At 42.2% G+C, this 21,286-nt stretch overlaps 1 protein-coding gene across 2 annotated transcripts in view; it reads right to left on the bottom strand.

Moving 5' to 3' along the window:
- LOC116938546 (voltage-gated inwardly rectifying potassium channel KCNH2) overlaps positions 1-21,286 on the bottom strand; it is a 173,928-nt gene that overhangs the window by 14,259 nt on the left and 138,383 nt on the right. For both annotated transcript variants that reach the window (XM_076059679.1, XM_032945766.2), the window contains 4 exons: positions 10,175-10,609; positions 3,519-3,709; positions 2,478-2,695; positions 1,236-1,435 (listed from right to left, as the gene is read on the bottom strand). In XM_076059679.1, coding sequence (XP_075915794.1) covers positions 1,236-1,435; positions 2,478-2,695; positions 3,519-3,709; positions 10,175-10,609 — 1,044 coding nt within the window. The remainder of the gene's footprint in view (positions 1-1,235; positions 1,436-2,477; positions 2,696-3,518; positions 3,710-10,174; positions 10,610-21,286) is intronic.

Below are 21,286 nucleotides of genomic sequence, written 5' to 3'. Positions count from 1 at the left end.
GTCTCAGCTGAGTGGTTCAGCAGCAAATTGGTTCTGCTGCCATGAAGCTGAAAGATCCTAGAGAAAGTCTACTGCATGGTTGGCGAAAGGCCCCTTTCTCTTTAAGGACGGAAATATAGATTACAGGTAGGGATGTGTCTGTGCATGCATGCATGCTTTGGATTACACAGGCATAGCAGGCATCAGGCATCACGACAAGGAAGGTTTCTCAATCAGGTAAGGAAACAAGCAGGGCCCCTCCTTTGTAGTCATAACTCTTTCCAGCAGACATTCGTCAATGTGAGAATGGAAAATACTCCGTGGCAAAAAAAGCCTTAAAAATAAACATTAGGCCAATGACAAGGTACCGACTGAATTGCACAGGTCCATGAAAAAGCTAAGTTGTGGACCCTCTTGCATGGAAAGAGTTATAGATATTTATTTGGTTTGCATTTATTACCTCCTGTAGATATTGCAAAAGCACGTCCATGAATGAGCAGGGAGGTGGAGGAAAAACGATGGCCGGGTTAAGCACAAGGTCACTTGCAGCCCCCGTGACATGGCAAAGCAGAGCAAGAGGAATGGTAGGCTAATGTGCCTGGACCGGAGGATAGACACGCAGACATTTTGGCCTTGGCACAAAGACTCGTATTGCTTCACGCCATCCACTGTGCATCAATGACAGAATGCACGTTTTATGCTATCAGATATATGCCAGTGCAGTGAGCATACATTACATGATTTAACCTACGGCTAGTATGAAAAACGTGTATGGTTGGACACATGCCGAGCAAGAAGAAACAAAAAAAACAGGTATGACGAAATGTGTTTTCGTGACAAATGCATAACTAAAAAAAACTCACAATGGCTAACCGGTCGGGTGACATCAAATGAAACTTCATTTGATAGACGCTACCATCCCATGTCTGCGATAGTGTTCCACAACGCACTCACTCGTAAGTGGCGTTGAAGAGGGAGAACCGTTGGAAAGTTCATTGGCAAAATTCCATGATCCCAAAACAACAGGTTGGCAATGGCGCTGTCGAACATGCTGTTTGTACGCTCATCACAAAGCATCGTGCTTCTGAAGGCGGACATTTCGTGTGTCCCGTCTCACCCTCGCTCTGTCTATCACGCACTCCCGCACGGTTGGCAGCTGCGACACGGGAGCACACTGCGACCACCTGCGGTGTCACGGGAGCGAGCTCTGGCTGAGCGATCGCCCCCTCCCCCCCGCCCGGCGGCCGTAGCCATACCATGTTCATGTCGATTCCATTGGTGTAGGACCAGGCGTGCTGGAAGTACTCCTCCAGGCGCTGCCGCAGTGGGTTGGGGATCTGGTGGAAGCGGATGAACTCTTTGACGCGCAGCATCTGCGTGTGGTAGCGCGCCGTGCCCGAGTACAGTCGCTGTATGATGGCCGATACGTTACCGAAGATGCTGGCGTACATGAGGGCTGTGCGTTATGGAAACACGTACAAAGACGCGCACATACACACACACCACTGCCATTAGTGGGGGTCTGGCAACACACTCGCCCTTCCAGCGAATCATCATGAGATCCGGTGGAGCTAAGCCAGGAGCATGGCAGGATGGAATAAGAAACGAATGTGTACCCTGCACTTAAAAGGCCATGTTGCTGCTGGTACGATATTTATTTTTGTTTCAAAAGTGTTTTGTTCTTTCACAGTTAAGAGCTAGTCACTTCGTTAAAAAGTTCCCAAAATATGTTTTTTACCGGGTATTTCATAAGTAATTTATGATTTAATTTTGGGTCAAAGGGCGTGAGTAAAATGCGCGTTATACACTCTCTTCCAACCAACGGGCAATTAATAAAGTTGTCACGCGAACAAACGTGCCAGTTTACTGCTGCTTCAACACACTGGTATTTTGGAGAGCAATCCACAACATTTAACTGTTGGGTGTGACGATTTCTGTTAACTGCCAGATGATGCTGGTTATAACTACCAGCAAAATGTCGTCCAGAGGTCGCTGATTCGATCTCCCAGCGCGATCTGGTGTCCGCCCAGCAGTATAAATGAGTACTGTGCACCGCAGTTAGTCGATCGCAAGGTCACATGTGGTGGAGTAAAGTGTGAGTATTCACGCTGCAGCCCAACTTACTAATCCAGTTGCACCCCCCGCTCTTTCTGAACACGTGTGCCCGAGTTGCGGCAGAATCTGTCAATCCCAGATTGGTCTCTTCAGCCATCTTCGGACCCACAGATAATCCAACTTTTCTAGGGAAGATAATCATTCTCGATTGCAAGGGATAGCCTATGATGATGTTGAGTATTCCCACCTCTCACCAATATGTCTGGCCAGTGTGCAACAGTAGGACGAATACCCTTCTAGAGAGGCTCTCTCGAGTCTTCTCTTGTGGAGGTCCCTCCACCAGCAGTGATGTGAGCAACAATTGCAGGGATGCATCTCACAGTTTCATCAATAATGAGCACTCACAGAGGCGGGAGGGGGGGGGGAGAACGCGTTCAACTTACATCCAATGAGCATGACGCAGATGGAGAAGATCTTTTCGTAGTTGGTGTTGGGCGACACGTTGCCAAAGCCCACACTTGTCAGGCTACTGAAGGTGAAGTAAAGGGCTGTGACGTACTTGTCCTTGATGGAGGGGCCTGAGGATGTGTCTGTATCGTTGTAGGGCTTTCCAATCTGGCCACCTAGTTGATCCAGCCACCCGATGCGATCCTTAGCTAAACTGCGAAGCAAAGAGGTACAATCCACGTATTTCACGCTCATGGAAAGTAACATAACCTGTATCATTTCACACTCACAAGGTAAACAGGACAGGCCTGCGAGATGGAGTAGCCCTAAGTGGAAAAAAGGAAAAATTGTAGCCTTCACCTTGGTGGTATCAGTAAGAAACATTTTTTTAAGTAGTTGATATTAAGAAGTCACTGGAGTTATGCACTTAAAAATATCTCGATTGAAAACTCGTTTCTTTAGAACTGCTTTTTGTGTTTAGTTTGTTGTCCTTCCCCCGCACCTCTAATTATGTCCTGGATTGTGTTGTACCTCTGTGAGGTGGAAACCCGAATCCCAGCACTGCTACATTTGCACATTTCAATTTCCTTGGCAAACAATAGATCAACCTTCAAGATTAAGAGAAAGCTGGAAAAAGACCATTTAAGATTACTTACCTCGTCAGTTTTGGAAGAATGAACAATCGCCAACTGAGACGCAAACTCTACAGTCATTCATATAATAACTTTTTACTGTGTACAAACAAATATTGACTATATATGAACACATGCATGAAGTACAGACACAAAAAAAAAGCTGCGACAGTAGGACATTAAAGGTACACAAACTTGGGTAGTCACCGATCGTTTAAATTATACATCTCTGCTCAGGCCACAATGAGCGCACGTGTCCATTGTTTCTTTGTGTTCCTTATTATTCAAGAAAGAGACTTGTCTGAATGAGAACAAACAAACAAAAAACCACCCGGAGGTCCTTCCATCTCAGCAGCCAAAGCCGGACGGTGCGGCAAGAGGGGTATTGTATGCGGGTAACGTTACCTGTCCACGGGGCGTTCCATGTTGCCGATGGCATACCAGATGCAGGCCAACCAGTGTGCGATGAGCGCGAACGTGCACATGAGCAGCACGAGGACGGCCGCTCCATACTCGGAATAGCGGTCGAGTTTGCGCGCGACGCGCACCAGACGCAGCAGCCGCGCCGTTTTCAGCAGCCCGATGAGCGTTGTTGTCTGCGTTATGTGCAAGCACAAACAACAACGACAACGACGACAACAATGGCATGAGTCATTTGCCACTAAGTAGCGGTGTTTGTCACCACAGTGCTTGCGCCAGGCTATAGGTGTACATGGAACAGACCCCAGGTGTTATGGGTTAGTTTAACACGTAGGCTTTCGCGACCAATATGATCCATAATATAGGTATTTTGGGTTCGATCGCGTAAATGTATAAATGTGTCGTTAAAACCCGCCACCACCCGACACAGCCAACTAGTAATATCTGGTACAAAAGATGTATTACCGAAGCTATCAACAGAAGGTGTGTACAGGATTAACTGCACGTGTGGTACATGTTATGTTGGGCAAACGGGACGAATGATCAGCAAGAGACTAAAAGAACATCAGAGAAATATTAAATACTCCCAAATACAACTGTCAGCGGTAGCAGAACACGCGTGCCAACAAGGACACTAAATTGATTTTGATGTTGAACTTACGTGCAAAACTAGCTACTACTGGCCAAGACTAATTAGATAATCTATCGAAATTGAAAGAAATACAAATAACTTTAACAGTTCGGATAGCTACCGCTTTAGCGCTGCGTGGAAGCGAATGATCAAATAATACATTGTTTAAATGCATTCCTATAAAGGACACCATACTTCAATAGGGATTACCGTTGGTATGGCTATTTTAATACACACAACAGACAGGAAGGACAAGATCAAAGGGCTCGCGTAATGCACATGCCGAAGCGTGGTCACCACATCTACGCCTCTATTTAAGGAACAAAACAGTTAGACTCCTCCACAAATCTGGCTGATGAAGCTAGTTGTAATAACTGGTGAAACGTCGTACTCAGATTGTAGATGTTGTGGCTTGGCTCTCCAACAACACACCGGTGTGCTGTACTAGTGACGAATTGGCCACGTTCTGTTTACGTGACAACCCTTACCAGTTGGCCGTGTCGGGTGGTGGCGGGTTTTAACGACACATTTATATATTTACGCGATCTAACCCAAAAACACCACTATAATGGATGTTATGGGTGAACTGATTGAGTTGAACGGCAGATGCACCATCTGTGCTCTCCACTGCACCAGCTTGCTATATTTTATCCACTGGGTGCTCTGCACATTGTTGTGAGCATCGCTCCTTCGGCTTCCATTGTTGTTGGAGGGCGAATGCCTCGCAATCGAGCACACATGTACGCCCGTACACATATTTATAAAAATATACACAAACAGGATATTTTTTTCTTGTTGTAAAGATCATAATTGTTACGTAATTTTGTGAATCAACTGATTAGCAGTTAATTTTTAATGTGAACGGGTATTCGACACTGAGCTTAGTTAACATAATGCTTCTCTTTAAGCCGCTGCTCTTCGGCTTTTACAGTTCCTCACGCGCAATTTACTGCCATCAAATCCCCACGAAATTAAAATCAGACTTATCTGCGCGTAGCATTACAGCCTAAAATCCATGTCACGTTAACTATACAGATCAGCTTGAGCACCATAAAGGAGTCCACAAATGCCCAATTGCGCAGGCAAAAAAAAGTTATTTAAGAAAACTCATCAAAAAAGCCATTCTGGTACCGAGCCAAAACGTTTCAATCTGCTCTTATTTGGTTTAAAATGTCCCATTGATTCTGAAAATGTGAAAATCAGCAAGGGAAGGTGTAACTCATCAGCATTTAATAGAGGTGTAAGTATGTATCACGGAGGGTGCGGTAAAAGCGGAACACGTGTCTAAGTGAAGTGACGACACTAGCCAGCAATCATGGCAGTTTTGAAACGTGTATTTTCGGTGTTTTGCCGAGGGAAGGCTTCTGCACACGGTTAATGGAAAAAGATGTGTGCATCACCGGCTGGTGTATCCATTTCTAGATAACCCCTGCAAATGCCAAAGACCTTATATTTGGTTTGTTGAAAAATATTAATACTGTATGACCTTCTGACACTCAGAACACGGATGGCAAATCCAATATATCATATGCTGTGCTGTTCAGCATGAAGTGAATTACACAAATGAATAATTCAAAAGAGATCACTGAGCTGGTAATAACTTACTGGTCTCATATATATCAGTTATTTTGTGATATCTTGAAATAAGTAAATAAAGACCATGAATAAGTCCATTAACACAACGTAGCTCATGTTTAAAGTACTGTACAGTACAGTCTCATTCAACATGTACGATGGATTTCTGTTTGCTTACTTGTAACATGAATAATAAATGATGACGATAATATTTCCAGAGCAAAATATTGTACTTCAATGGGAAAATACAATACACAAATAAGTGTAACCCCTTCTAGATTTAAAGCTTTCGTGACTACAAGGATCCATGCTCTTTGGTTCTATTCTTTGGTTCTACTTAACTGTCATGCCAGTTAAGGGTTGATGAATTCGGTAACCTTGAATTAGTCTTGCAGGGTTATTTTGTGCTTGTACTAATGCAATGCCATTGATTGAGAGGTGGATGCAGGCAGTCTGTGTGCTAATCAGGAACGCTACCGCAGACATAAATTACTCATTAATCATTAATCAAGTGAAGCATGATTACTTGTCTACACTCCAGGTAGTGTTTCAACGTCAAACTACGTGTTAGAGGCACCAGCCAAACATACTTTCTAAGGCACATGAATTTGAAAAGCTATCCAGCATATATATTTCTAAAAGTCAAATTCTTGTTACCCATCCTGCACCCCACTAAACAATTTTGTGATTCATCATCAACAGCCATGATCTATCCACTGCTAGATGAAGGCCTCGCCAAGCCGTCACCATCTCCAATGGTATTGCGATGTGACAATCAGTGCTGTACCATCCGGCTACACATTTGTCAAAATGTCTCGCTCCAGATTTGGTTTCGATCCATGTGCTGGGAGCTTCTTCAGGAGCTTCAGAAACTCATTAAGTTCATGTTTTGTTGAAGCAGGTGAGAACTCAAAAGATCAGGATAGTCCCATTTGCAATAGTGACCTGCAACATTAGTCTGCCAGTAGGGGGCCTATGATTATGATGTTTAATCCCAATTGAGGAGTTTGCGGGTGTTTTTTTTTATGTTGCAAATATCAACTGTGAAATCGGTACACACGGTGGCCTGCTCTTGTGAAGATGTCAGCGGGATCTTTAACGTTCACTGTGAAGCAGACAACGCGTAGTAGTATTATGATGGTGATTACGCACAGCAATAATAATCAGGGCGGCCGCTGGATTCGAACCATGAGCCGAAACTTTGCAGCAAGTGGCGAACGCGCTACCGCTGGGCAATGCTCTTGTTGACGTTCACAAGCATGAGCACACTATTTTATTGGCTGTGCTTTCAGGTGCATGCAAACAAAGTGGGGTTATGACAGCAGATCTGCATTTCCCAGTCGCAGCAGCAGAACAGAAGACTCTCCATGTGCAATCCAGAGTATAATAAATTACGGCAGGGTGGATTAAATACGTGAGGCTCCTCTGCTTAGAGTATTTTGAGTTCATGTGATAACTGCAAACACTGCTTTAGTTTAATCATGCATTTGTTGTGGTGTTTTTTTTTTTTAACAAAGGCTTACAATGTCATATTGGTCACAATAATTGATTACCGGCTTGAACAACATTATTTCTTGAGACAAACACACTTCTGCATGTTATTGTTAAATGTATTCCTGTTTGCAATTGGCAATTGCAGTACTATATATTGACCCAAAAAATGCGAAATGCTTAAAGATCTTATGAATTTCAAAAATGAAGAAGCTTCAAATTAAAAGTGTGGTCAATTACGTTTAAAGGTACTTCACTTATCTACTGCTGAATGTTATTTAAAAAAAACACAGCTCATGATTGAAGATTTTTCCCTTCCAGCAAATCGTTAGAAAAGTATACCCTAATCATCGTATTGAACAGAAATGTATATCTCACAACTGCTTAAGGCATGTAAAACTGCCTGAGCAAAATGAGAAGCCATATAATTGAACGTAATCAATCATAGCATGCGTCATATCTTTCAGCAAAGCTGACAAGGTCACACGCACCATGAACAGGATGCGTGAAAGAGTAATTTCAATTCAAGGTTGCTGAATAATTAAAAACTAGCAAGTAATGAAGTACTAAATAAAATAAATGTAATAATTCGCAACCGTTGTGTCCTTTTGATCCTGCCATGTGTGTGGCATGTGTGTGTATGTGTGTGGCATGTGTGTGTGTGTATGTGTGTGTATGTGTGTGTGTATGTATGTGTGTGACATGTGTGTGTATGTGTGTGACATGTGTGTGTATGTGTGTGTATGTGTGTGTGTATGTGTGTGTATGTGTGTGTATGTGTGTGAAATGTGTGTGTATGTGTGTGGCATGTGTGTGTATGTGTGTGTATGTGTGTGTATGTGTGTGTGTATGTGTGTGTATGTGTGTGACATGTGTGTGTATGTGTGTGTGTATGTGTGTGTGGGGAGCGGTAGTGTAGCGGTTAACGCGCTGCGCTACTAACCCGGCGACCCGGGTTCGATTCCCGCTCACGGCCAACACCAGTGACGATTATCTGAACCGGTCCTGGGCCTCTCCTAGGTCGACTCAGCCTCAACATGAGTATCTGGTGCGGTGTGAGTAAACATTGCCACTGGAGAGACTAAGGCGGTCGGGCGTGGTGCTGGCCACCCACCCCCTCGTGTACCGTGCCGGCCTTCATAGGTGCGAGATAATAGCACTTGCCCCTACAGTCTGTTAAGGTTATATGGGGGATCTTTGTCCTTGTGTTTTTTTTGTAAATGTCTGCTCTGGTGCTTGTTTGGTACTACGTCTCGTGCGTGCCAATATGAGATGAGCCGCTTTGGTGGAACGTGGCTGAATGTGCTGGAAGTATGTTGTGATGTCATGTTTTAGCACTCCTAGGTTTTTACTTTTGCAATGTGTTAAGGGGATATGGGTCAGTTATAAAAACGAGTGACATTCACTAAATGATAACATGTAAGCGGAACCGACTTCCTTTCATACAGCCACGTATGGCCTGACATTTTGATGGAAAATTATATATATGAATCACTGAAAGCATCTTAGCTGAATTCAACTGAATTATTAACTGATTTTTACTTTGAGTCTAAACCCCCAGTAGTGGTACTGATAATAAAATTCATGTCAACACGAAGGTGCATAATATTAATCATATTTACAAACACAAGTAAAAGTCAGATCCATGTTCTAGTTATTTAACTCAAAAGTAAAACAAAAAAGTTGCGTGAATCGATGAAGGAGTTGTTCAAAACATTATTACGGTAATAATACAACACAAACTATTCATAATATGCGCACAGAACTCAACAGTACAAGTCGAGTGCATGTAGCTTGATATGATTATTTTACATATATGGTATCGTCATAACCACCATTAGGGTATTAAACTGAAAGGCAAATAAATCAATAAATGGGCCGAGAATAGATTTCACTGAACTCAACGAAAATATTCTTGGTTCTTTCGGTAAAATCACGTAGAAGGGAAATAATAAAATAATACAAATAAAACAATAAAATTCTCACGACGTTTCGATTGCAACACAAGCAATCGTCATCAGGTGTGAATTTTTTTAAATTTTCTTGTTGTGGTTTTCACACCTGATGATGATTGCTTGTGTTGCAATCGAAACGTCGTGAGAATTGTATTTTTTTATTTGCATTATTTTATTATTTCCCTTCTATGTGACTTTACCGAAAGAATCAAGAATATGAATCCCTGCAGTCACGAAAGCTTTAAATCGAAACTCAACGAAAATAATCGCGTTCAGAGAGCATGAAATCAACGTTTTGTCATTGAAGTTTTGATGAATTCCTTAATCTAGTCACCCAGTCCACCAATCCAGAGCTATATTGCATCATCAGGGGAGCACATAGACAACAAAACAAACGTTTCATTGTTAAATGTTTCCAAATATTTTAAGCTGTAACACCCATGACTTATTTGAATAAAACGAGCCGAAATATAATATGATATTGTTATGAAATAACCATCAATGATGTCATATAGAAATATATGGTATTATCAATCGAACTATTATTAATGCATATTTGTTTCCACCTTAACATTCCAGTGAAAGTTAATATTCATATAAATACATCTTACTGTTAAAAACAATAATAAGATATGCATTTTATCTTGTGGAAGAAGAACACATAATGGTCATAATTGTCAAATTAGAGTCTCACACAGCTGGGATGTTTTGACAAATTGCCTGTTCCATATAGTGTGCTCACTCACAGAATGTAACACATAATTTGGTCATGACCTTTGTGACGTCAAGGGAAGTGTAGATGTGACATGAACATCCTTATCATACCACAGAATATAAATAACTTTAGGGAATTCAAAAGCACAAAGCATTGGACATAGAGTACTTATGATAACAACAGCATCGCCTGGGTCAGTTTAGATTTCCTCAAAGTATCATTACACAAAGGGTTTTCTACTGATGAATAAAAAAGAACACAACTTCGTACGCACCTCTCCAGAGCCAGAGCCGGAGCCAAATATGAGCAGGTCAAAGGGAATGGCTGCCACCATGTCGATGAGGAACCAGCCTTTGAAGTAATGAATGGCAATCTTGCCCGGATGGCTCACCACCTCTTCATTCTTGTTGATGTAGGTGGTGCGAAAGTTTATGAAGATGTCCACCATGAACATGATGTCCACCATGAGGTCGACGATGTTGAGCGGGTTGCAGGAGTAGCCGCACTTTTGTCGCTCATTCTCCACCTGCTGATCGCTCAGCAGGAAGGCAGCCGTGTAGGGCGTGAATATGGCCGTGTATATGACGAGCAGAAGGATGAGCCAGTCCCACACCGCCTTGAAAGGGCTGTAGTGCAGGATGGTCCACTTGTGGATGCGCGGCGCCTGCAGCTTATATTCCGGCAGGACGTCTGCTCCCAGCGACAGGACCTTCGGAGCGCACGGCACATCAGATTATAAGGCAGCCGTGCCCCGTACAAGGGACTCCTCACATTTGGCATTGTAGACTAAGGAGATGCTGTGAACTGCAATACGGAAATGGAATCGGTTTTGAATCTCTCCAAGCTAATGAGCGAGGGTGATCTGGAGAGAGCGATAAAAATATGCATGCATGCATTGTATTTTAAGCATTAAAATAAATATTTTTCAGGTAGGATTTTTTTTTAACTAAGCAGACCATGCTTTTAACTTCGTTTGACTGTTACATTAGTTAATTAAAATGTGCTTAAAAATGTTACGTGACGTAAAAAAATACTTAAAAGAGTTTATTCAATGTCATAAACTTCGATGTACTAAACATACCTTTAAAATATACATGACATGTAAATGTTATAAAACATCCCAGGCAGCATATATATATAAAAAATTGAAAATAAACAACAAAAAAACTATAGAAAAAATACCCAGATGGGTCCATGCATACCTTTGCATCCCATCCCTCCAACTGGCCACCACCTATGTTTTACTTGCTCCCTGTCATGCCCTTGTTCTCTAGATATTGACTCAACGCTACTGTAACGTGACGACAGTTCCCATGTGCTGGGGGCCAGTGGCTTTCACAGCCACAGCATTATCAGTTGGGAGTGCGAAAAAAACTAAAAAAAGAACTTTCTCCTTGCCCAAGGCTTATCTGTGGTCACAGTGCCAACACCAATCACCGGTTGTCATGGACAGACATGTTGTATTCACAGGAACATATGACCCACCCGGACTGTTCAATTCAAGTAAACGCACGCAAGTTGCACCAGTGATACTAATGGTAGATATGAACGTGATTTTTTTTAAACAGTTATAAAACAGATTTGGAAATAACGCTTACATTTTACATATGTTTTTTCTCGACGAATATTGCTTGAATGGTAAATTCTGTATGTATGAGCCCACCCACCCTTTGTATGACAAGACTACGAGTGATTTTCGCTTGAGAAGAGGTGAATCGTTGAGATGAATTTTAACCCAAAGCATATGCAGGCAGTATAATTCAAATTTATGCAGTGCTCATATTTAATACTGTAAAGGGTAAGCATAGTTTCAGTTGTACAAACTAATCATTTAAAATAATTAAGAACACAATGTGGCACTCTTTACATTTTTAAAAACATCACAAATTTAGCACAAGACTAAAGATATGAGCTACTACACACTCTAATGTGATAGTATAGTGCATTATAACATCGTAAGGGTGACTCTAATGCAGAGATGGGTCGATGACTGGCAAATTTGGCTGAGGAATGAGAGATTCAAAAGTTGAGCATCTATTAGAATTCACAGCCAGTGAAAATAATGAACTTATTTTTAAACAAGGAATTTATACTAATGCACTATAACATAGCCAGAGAGGGGGGGGGGGGGGGCAGGGGTGAAACTCATTGCAGGCGAAACCAAGATAGTTAACAAATACATCTAGCACAGCACGTCATCGAGTTAAGGTGAAATACAAATAACTACTCATTTGTTTGTAAAACAGTGTTAAAACATGGTCCTCTATGCAGGTTTTTTTTAAATCAACATGTGGAGCGGTTCAATCAAAAATTCGATCCCAACTGATCAAATCTGCAATTCAAAGGGAGCTTAACTGAATCAAGTTTCTTGACCCGATTTTAAGAAGATGAGATATCCCAATCGTTGCATTTTCAATGTTAGTAAACGACTGTAACTGGAAAAAATCCACGACAAGAAAATACTGAAATATGTGCACAATAAAAATGTGTTTGCTGTGCTGTTATCTCCTGACCTGCTCACAACCCAGTGGGTTGGGACGGCTCACACATCTGTGTAATTCACCGACACTGACTCCAAAGTGCTGGGTATTATGGTCCACATTACCAGCCCCCGGTACTGTACTGAAGAAGCTTGACTCAATTTATCACTCGGCCTTAAGATTTGCATTGAACTGCCCATATAGGACCCACCACTGCGATCTCTACATTGGGTCAAACTTAACATCTCTTAATAATCGGCGGCTTGTGCATCAGATCTTATTTATTCACGATGTACTTACAAAAAAATCAGCAGACTACCTACTGGATCTCCTCTCTGTTTCAAAGAACAAATGTGACCTAAGGTCCTGCTCATTTACCAGCTTCACATTCCTTATTGCCCTACAAATACTGGAGGAAGGGCCTTTGCTGTTGATGCCCCAGGGTCTGGAACGCTATCGCCAATAAACTGCAACTTGGATCACTACCTGTGAGAGCTTCACTCAAAACTGCTCTCGAGGAGCTGTTCACCCCTAGCTGCCACTGCTATGCAGAGTGGCCTGAAATCAAATGCATCGCTCTGGATGACTGCTGCAAAGTATGATCTTGAGTTTTGATTATAGTGTGCTGATCTTTAAAGGTGCATTGAATTTTTTTTATACTTCTGCTGATACTCCTGCTGTTATGGAGTGACTCATGCTGCCAGCTATGGCTGCAAAGTTTGGTCGTACATCTGATGTATATAGTTTATTGCTAAATTTGAATCACAGTTCCTATGATCACTGTTACATTGTGTTTATAGCTTTATTTTGGTGATTTCGAAAACGTATGTTTTAGCCATGTTTGTTTGTTGAAGTACAGAGTTAGCCTGATAACTTTAACCTAAATTGTCTTATGCTTTTGATTTAAAGCTTTCGTGACTGCAGTAATTCATATTCTTAGTTTTTTCGGTAAAGTCACGTTGTTATTTTGTTGTTTCTCTTCAACGTGACTTTACCGAAAAAACTAAGAATATGTCTTATGGTTGTTATTGTTTGACTTGCATCCCACTGGGATTTTTGCACACAGCGTTGATATACGGTGTTTTTTTCTGGAAGACTTTGCTGTTTTTTCCTGGATTTTTCTGTTGCGCGTAGTCACTTTAAGATGTTCTTTGTTCATGGTTTTGTTTGTTGCGGTTGCACCCGAGTCAAGAGCCCCATGGCTCACAGGGCTACACCTAATAAATGAAACTGAAAAACCACGTAAAAAAATAATAATCGATTCACGAATTGACTCATTACATGTGCAGCCAAAATCAATTCCACATTATCCACTATAAAATAGTAACATTTTCAATTGAATTGTGACTCAGGCAGCCACAGCCATGTGTGTAATGATTCATCCCTCAGCAATTCCAATGCTATAATTCAAATTACTACAGTATTCGATTCAATAATATGTTCTCTCTTGTCTTGTTTTCACCATCTTGTTTGTATCGTTTCCCATGTTTTGTCTTGTGTGTTTTAAATCCAGAACCCTAGTTTATAATCTACGTGTAATTTTCATAAATTGAAAATTCACTGATACGCATGATTCCATGCAGATATCGTGAGCTTAAAACTAAATTTCAACTGATTGGATGCATTGCACATGTTTAGTTTATTATAATGCAAATGTACATTAGCTATTAATAAAAGCAGCAGCCGTATCAAACAACAACGTTCGGCATCACTCATCTGAGACGTTGCGATGCACATATACATGCCCGTCTGAAGTTTGCCATTGAACATCTGAATGATTCAGAGGAGAACTGGGTGAAAGTGTTGTGGTCAGATGAGACCAAAATGGAGCTCTTTGGCGTCAACTCAACTCGCCGTGTTTGGAGGAGGAGGAATGCTGCCTATGACCCCAAGAACACCATCCCCACCGTCAAACATGGAGGTGGAAACATTATGCTTTGGGGGTGTTTTTTCTGCTAAGGGGACAGGACAACTTCACCGCATCAAAGGAACAATGGACGGGGCCATGTACCGTCAAATCTTGGGTGAGAACCTCCTTCCCTTAGCCAGGGCATTGAATATGGGTCGTGGATGGGTATTCCAGCATGACAATGACCCAAAACACACGGCCAAGGCAACAAAGGAGTGGCTCAAGAAGAAGCACATTAAGGTCCTGGAGTGGCCTAGCCAGCCTCCAGACCTTAATCCCATAGACAATCTGTGGAGGGAGCTGAAGGTTCGAGTTGCCAAACGTCAGCCTCGAAACCTTAATGACTTGGAGAAGATCTGCAAAGAGGAGTGGGACAAAATCCCTCCTGAGATGTGTGCAAACCTGGTGGCCAACTACAAGAAATGTCTGACCTCTGTGATGCCAACAAGGGTTTTTGCCACCAAGTACTAAGTCATGTTTTGCAGAGGGGTCAAATACTTCTTTCCCTCATTAAAATGCAAATCAATTTATAACATTTTTGACATGCGTTTTTCTGTATTTTGTTGTTGTTATTCTGTCTCTCACTGTTCAAATAAACCTACCATTAAAATTATAACTGATCATTTCTCTGTCAGTGGGCTGACGTACAAAATCAGCAGGGGATCAAATACTTTTTTCCCTCACTGTAATTACCTGCTGACTAATCATAAATATGCCAACTCCAGCACTTCCTAAAGCTTGGTGAACAAAGATAAAACCATTGAGGGTATAATTTTATCGTTTCCAGTTTTACAATTACCAAATGGAAATTAAAAAGTATTTACGGCAATCACCTTGAGCAACTTTAACAAACAAACAAAAACCCATTATATATAATGAAAAGGTCAGTATGTACGCCCAAAAGAGGCTAACCACTTGCTCTGAAGGCAACTTTAGGATGCTATGTTCCACTCTTTTGTATGAGTGGGAAATATTACGTAAAATAATATTTTTTTCATCGAATCATGGCCAGGATAGTGAAAATCCATCGAATCACTGGGAGATGGATGCATATTAACAGACCTAACACTTTGAGAACCTCCCCACCCAACATTGATTGATTCAACCACTGACCGTAAACTTTCTCAGTGATTAGTGGACTATCCCTACATGAGATTATTTACAACCATAATTAATCACGATCAATCCACTGCAGGCTAAAGGCTACCCCAAGCCACTACGCCATCTCTCACGATCCTGCAATAATCATACAGTAATTGACGTAAGACCTGTATAACCTGATTTCATTTCTCCATCTCCTCTTGGACAGTCTCGGACGCTTTCCATTCCTTGGGTGTCACTGCATTATTCTTGACCATCAGCCATCAATAAACATTATCTTGGGTGGCAGGATAGCGACACATCCAAATGCTAAAAATGCACCTGCAAATTACTCAACTTGGCAGAACCCTCCTGAATAAGAATATTTAGAATCAGTAAGGCTTTCTTGGGGAAACAAGCATAATAAGAATAATGATACAAGTAAAACAAATATTGGAGCAAAATATACAAATATATGTAAGTTGTATATTCAAACCACTACTTACAGTGAGTCATATGTACCCAATAATATGAAAAGATCGAGATGTCATTCATTGGAACATTGCTGTTCCATTTCCTCAACGAATTATATGGCAGACTTTGATTTAATGTCAATGTCGTCACAATTTTAATAACAAGTGACACAATCTTTTTTGAGATACGAAATAAAAACATGTTTAAATAGCATCAAGCATCATGGATGGCGAAAGGTCACCAAAATGATCACTGGAGTGCTAAAGCATGATTTATTTGAAATGAAAACAGAGAATGGGAATTTTTGGTACAGGTTACATTGTCCGTGAAGTTAATATATCATTACAGATTATTATTCCCATTTTCAACAACAGTACGTGATGGTTTTCAAGCAATGTACCTCCTATTTTATGTTGTAGACAACAAAATATGACACAGGAGTGTGTGCCTGCAAGATATTTCATGAGCATATAAGTCTTAAAGTAAAATCAAATGTAATGATGAGGCAATTGATTAGTTTTTGAGCCTATTCGGTAAGATTCAGTTTATTGGATAGGTTCTATTTTAGCTACTGAACATATGCTCTGTATACACACATTATTTTTAAGCCATAAGCTTAAATATGAACATATTCTCCTTATAAGCAAATTAGAAAAAAATGCTCAGATACAAAGCATATTTAAAGTAAGTGATAATAAAGCATTTCATTATATCAGCCACGTTTCTTTGACCATGTCCCAGATGACATTCGCATTTGTAATTGACCCCAATTAGCCAAAAGGTTACACCCATTTTGAGATCAGTGAGTGAACAAGGAACGATTTTCTGAGTCAGCAATTAAAGTCCATTTCTTGATTAAATATCAGGGAGGGGGGGGGGGAAGGTGAAAGCTAGAGGATGGTGGAGTGGTGTCGCAGTGTTGAGCGCACCGTGCTTTGAACCCGGCTTCAGGAATTGTATCCACGGCCATCGTTAACGTCAGTGGAGAATAATGTCTGAATCGGTACTGGCTTCCCCACCCCTCCACTGACCCGCGCTAACCGAACAACCTTCACGCCTGGCAAGGGTGAATATGAATTGTCACGTATTGTTCAGAGAAATTCAGGGAACATCACATATGCCACAGATGATGTGACATCTGCTTTGGAACCATGTGCGCCAGGTAGTCATTTGGTCATTTGGTTTTCATACAAGAAAATTGCTCGGACAATGTGGCATTTGCTGAATAATTCAATCCCATAACCAGCACCACAATCAGCTTAGGCTGCAGAGTCAATATTGACACCAAACAGCCAAAGCAGAACAAGCATAATGTATAATTTTAGTCTGATCGCATAACATTTCTCATGAAAACAATTGTTATTTATAATAAGCATTATATTTTATTTAGAATGTTTTAAAGCGAATTGTATTTGCTATTCAGATCTCTTGCAATGAACATTCTTGATACATTATCATCTGCCATGGTCTATCCACTGCTGGAGTAATGCCTCCTCACACTGCCACTATCCATCAAAGTCTTGGCATGCCACAGTCTATCTCGCTCTTACACATGAGCTGAATGTCACTCCACTCCATGCTGTGATCATCCGTTTGAGCACGTTTTATCCTATCACCAGTCTCATCCATCAAACATCATCATCCCTTCTAACCAAGCACACTTTATTTTCTTAATGGTCAAACTCTGTTTCTAAGTTGTGTTATATACTGATCGATCAGATTGCAAAAAACACAAAAAACATAATTTGCATACTAATGGGAAGGAAATATTAAAGTAAAGTTCCACTCAGAAGGTTTACATGACTGGAACAATTACTTCCAGTATTTTCTTTCAGAAGAAGATAATTTATAATGTTCCAAAGTGGCGAGAGATTCGTTTGTTTTTTTATACGACGGGACTTAATTATGACATATCCATGATGGGAAAACCCTTCATTCCATCTCATGTGTTTAAGACTAAACTATAGTAGCATGAATGAGCAAATACATGAAGATAAGCAGTACTGTACCATTTTTTCACATTTTTATCCCAATGAAATGCCAGCCTGATCTCAAAAAGGTCAACTCCTTAACGTCACGGTCCATCAGCACAAGCCATTGTAATAGAGTGACAAATCATTCTGGAAATAAATGTACCTAAGAGACTGAACTGTGCTTATATTTGAAGCATTGACAGGTGTTTTATCGTGACAGTCTTTTGAAGCAAAAACGTGTTACACTTGTGACTTGCTTCCAAAGGAGACAGCATGCAGATAAGCCTTCTTTCTAAAACGTAACCTTTAATGTTCACACTTAGCCATTGCGCACAGAAGAGAAATGTTCGATTATTTACGAAATACAAATTGGCAGCCAATGTACACGTGAATTTGTGATTTATATAAAAAAAAATACATTCCAGTGAAGCATTATTTTAAGCGTTTTAAATTTGAGGATTTGAACTGCAGTAGAATGTTATAGGATATTAATGTGTTACTTAATTGTTATGAATGATTAGCGCGGTTGACTACGTACAGCTAAAATGTTTATCAAAAGCGCAGGTAAAGTTAAAAGCCTTTGTTTCATGGACACACGTAATTAATCTATCATAAAATCCACTGACACCCCATTTTACAAAAAATGTACCACACCTCTTGGCATGCCATCATCATTTGTTGCAGTCAAAGAGAAGAATATGATTTTAGTAACTGCTCCAAAAGAAAAATATATTCTCGGAACGTATGACTTAGGTAATTTCCCTTCAGAAATTGAGAATGTTTCGAGTAATAGGCCAAAAGCTGTAAATAATATTTTGCACATTTAAGCAGTTTAATTTAACAAATGCTATATCAACATATACAGCTACTGTATATCCCACATTAGTATTTATTTCAACAGAATAAATAATGTCTAGTAGTCATGGTAAAAGGTTAATTGGCATCCTTCAATTTATGAAGCTATTCTTAACACGGATGCTTTTCGCGTGCACATTATAGCAACAAATTAAAAAAAAATCCAATATAATCCTGCTGGTTTATTAAGACATGCAGAGATGAGAGTAACATGAATTATATGACAGCCGAGACATCAATTGTTGTTAGGCATACGCGACAATTGCGAATTCTATCCAACGATCACACACACCTCTGATGAGCACGGTTGGCTACGTACCGTGCTAAATAAATTCCAACATACAATGCATATTATACACACGGACCCCTTTGAAAATGCCATTCAATGTAAGAGAGTGCTAAATCTTCTTTGGTTCTTTCGGTAAAGTCACGTAGAATGAGAACAAAATAATAAATTGATAAAATAAAATAACACAATAATATTCTCACGACGTTTCTCATTCTACGTGACTTTACCGAAAGAACCAAAGAAGATGAATCATTGCAGTCACGAAAGCTTTAAATCGAGAGTGCTAAAGTTAAGGATGTTACAGTACCTCCTGGGCAACCAAGCTGGAGAGGCGGACCCCTTTGGCACTCATCCCACTCTCGGCAGCCTGCAGGATCTCACACTGAATCTCTTCCTCTTCCATTCCCATCGCCGACCGGACGGACGAATGGTCTCACGAACAGAGACCTCAGCCCACAGCAGCCGCGGCCACAGCCACAGCAAGAGCAGGAGCAGAAATAACGCCAGCCCCCCCCCCCCCCCACGTCCCACCGCGAACAAAAGGCAAGAGATGCGGCGAGCATCCAAGTGGCATCAAATACCCGTCTGGCTAATCTGATGCTGGGAGCGAGTCAGACTCACGCTTGCAGGCATAACAGTGCATACCCTTGACAGCGAAAACGGATTGACGGCAGTGGCCCTTGCTCGGACCTCAAGTGTGAAGGACTGTGGCTGATGGAATAAAATGAAATTGATTAAAAGCTGCATCGTGCCAATATTGATACTTCCTCAATCGAGGGAAATAATCTGTCCAGCGGATGCCAACAGGTGAGCGCTGCATGGTGCAGTCACGTCGCTCTCGGTCTCTCCCCCTGTCATTTTCAACCTGCGACTCAGGCAAGCAACTTACGGAACCTGCTTCACCATTCATCCAGCCCCAGAGCCGGGCAAGGTCGCAGCAGGAGGGGCCAATGCCTCGTCCCCTCCCATCGCTCTGCCCTCGTTATTTTTTTTCCCTTTCCCGGACCACCCCCGACGAATTATGCAGACACCCACGTAATCTGTTATTGGGGGGTTGGGGGTTGCTTTGACGTTGCTAATTTAACACATCTCCCCCTCCCCACCACAGCCAAACGATGAAATCAAAAGTTGCCTAGCAACCCAGGTCAATTAATTAGGGTGGTTATCCCTCCAGTTTCAGCAACTTCTCACGCCGCCCCCTAGCCCGTGAATGTAAAGTGACGCTGGCTCGGGAAGATGTGAAGCGTCAGCGCGCGCTCGTTGCCGTGGACTCGGGGAGGATCCGTTCTCGAGTGATCCCGCACAGCGGGCGGGGTGGTGGTCGTGTTGGTGGTGGGGTTGGTGGGGTTGGTGGTCGTGTTGGTGGTGGTGTTGGTGGTGGGGTTGGTGGTGGTGGTGGTGGGGTTGGTGGTGGGGTTGGTGGTGTTGGTGGTTGGGTTGGTGGTGGGGTTGGTGGTGTTGGTGGTCGTGTTGGTGGTGGGGTTGGTGGTGTTGGTGGTCGTGTTGGTGGTGGGGTTGGTGGTGTTGGTGGTGGTGTTGGTGGTGGGGTTGGTGGTGGTGGTGGTGGGGTTGGTGGTGGGGTTGGTGGTGTTGGTGGTTGGGTTGGTGGTGGGGTTGGTGGTGTTGGTGGTCGTGTTGGTGGTGGGGTTGGTGGTGTTGGTGGTCGTGTTGGTGGTGGGGTTGGTGGTGTCGGTGGTCGTGTTGGTGGTGGGGTTGGTGGTGGTGGTGGTCGTGTTGGTGGTGGGGTTGGTGGTGGTGTTGGGGTTGGTGGTGTTGGTGGTGGTGGTGGTCGTGTTGGTGGTGGGGTTGGTGGTGGTGTTGGGGTTAGTGGTGTTGGTGGTGGTGTTGGTGGTGTTGGTGGTGGTGGTCGTGTTGGTGGTGGGGTTGGTCGTGTTGGTGGTCGTGTTGGTGGTGGTGGTCGTGTTGGTGGTGGTGGTCGTGTTGGTGGTGGGGTTGGTGGTGTTGGTGGTCGTGTTGGTGGTGGGGTTGGTGGTGTTGGTGGTCGTGTTGGTGGTGGGGTTGGTGGTGTTGGTGGTCGTGTTGGTGGTGGGGTTGGTGGTGGTGGTGGTCGTGTTGGTGGTGTTGGTGGTGGTGTTGGTGGTGGGGTTGGTGGTGTTGGTGGTGGTGGTGGTCGTGTTGGTGGTGTTGGTGTTGGTGGTGGGGTTGGTGGTGGTGGTGGTGTGTTTCGGTGGGTTCTGTGTACGCTGCCAGCCTTTTCGTGGAGATGCTTGCACAACGGAGCCCCTTCGCTCGTTTTATATTTGAAAAGGGTCTCTTGTTCGCGCGATATTTCGTTTTTTTTGTTTGTTGAAACATGCCTGTAACA

The sequence above is a fragment of the Petromyzon marinus genome, chromosome 4 (genome assembly GCF_048934315.1).
Source record: "Petromyzon marinus isolate PM22_M1 ecotype Great Lakes invasive population chromosome 4, UKy_Petmar_22M1.pri1.0, whole genome shotgun sequence".
NCBI lineage: Eukaryota > Metazoa > Chordata > Hyperoartia > Petromyzontiformes > Petromyzontidae > Petromyzon > Petromyzon marinus.
The sequence above is the reverse complement of the archived record's forward strand: the minus strand, read 5'-3'. Positions and strand labels throughout refer to the sequence as shown.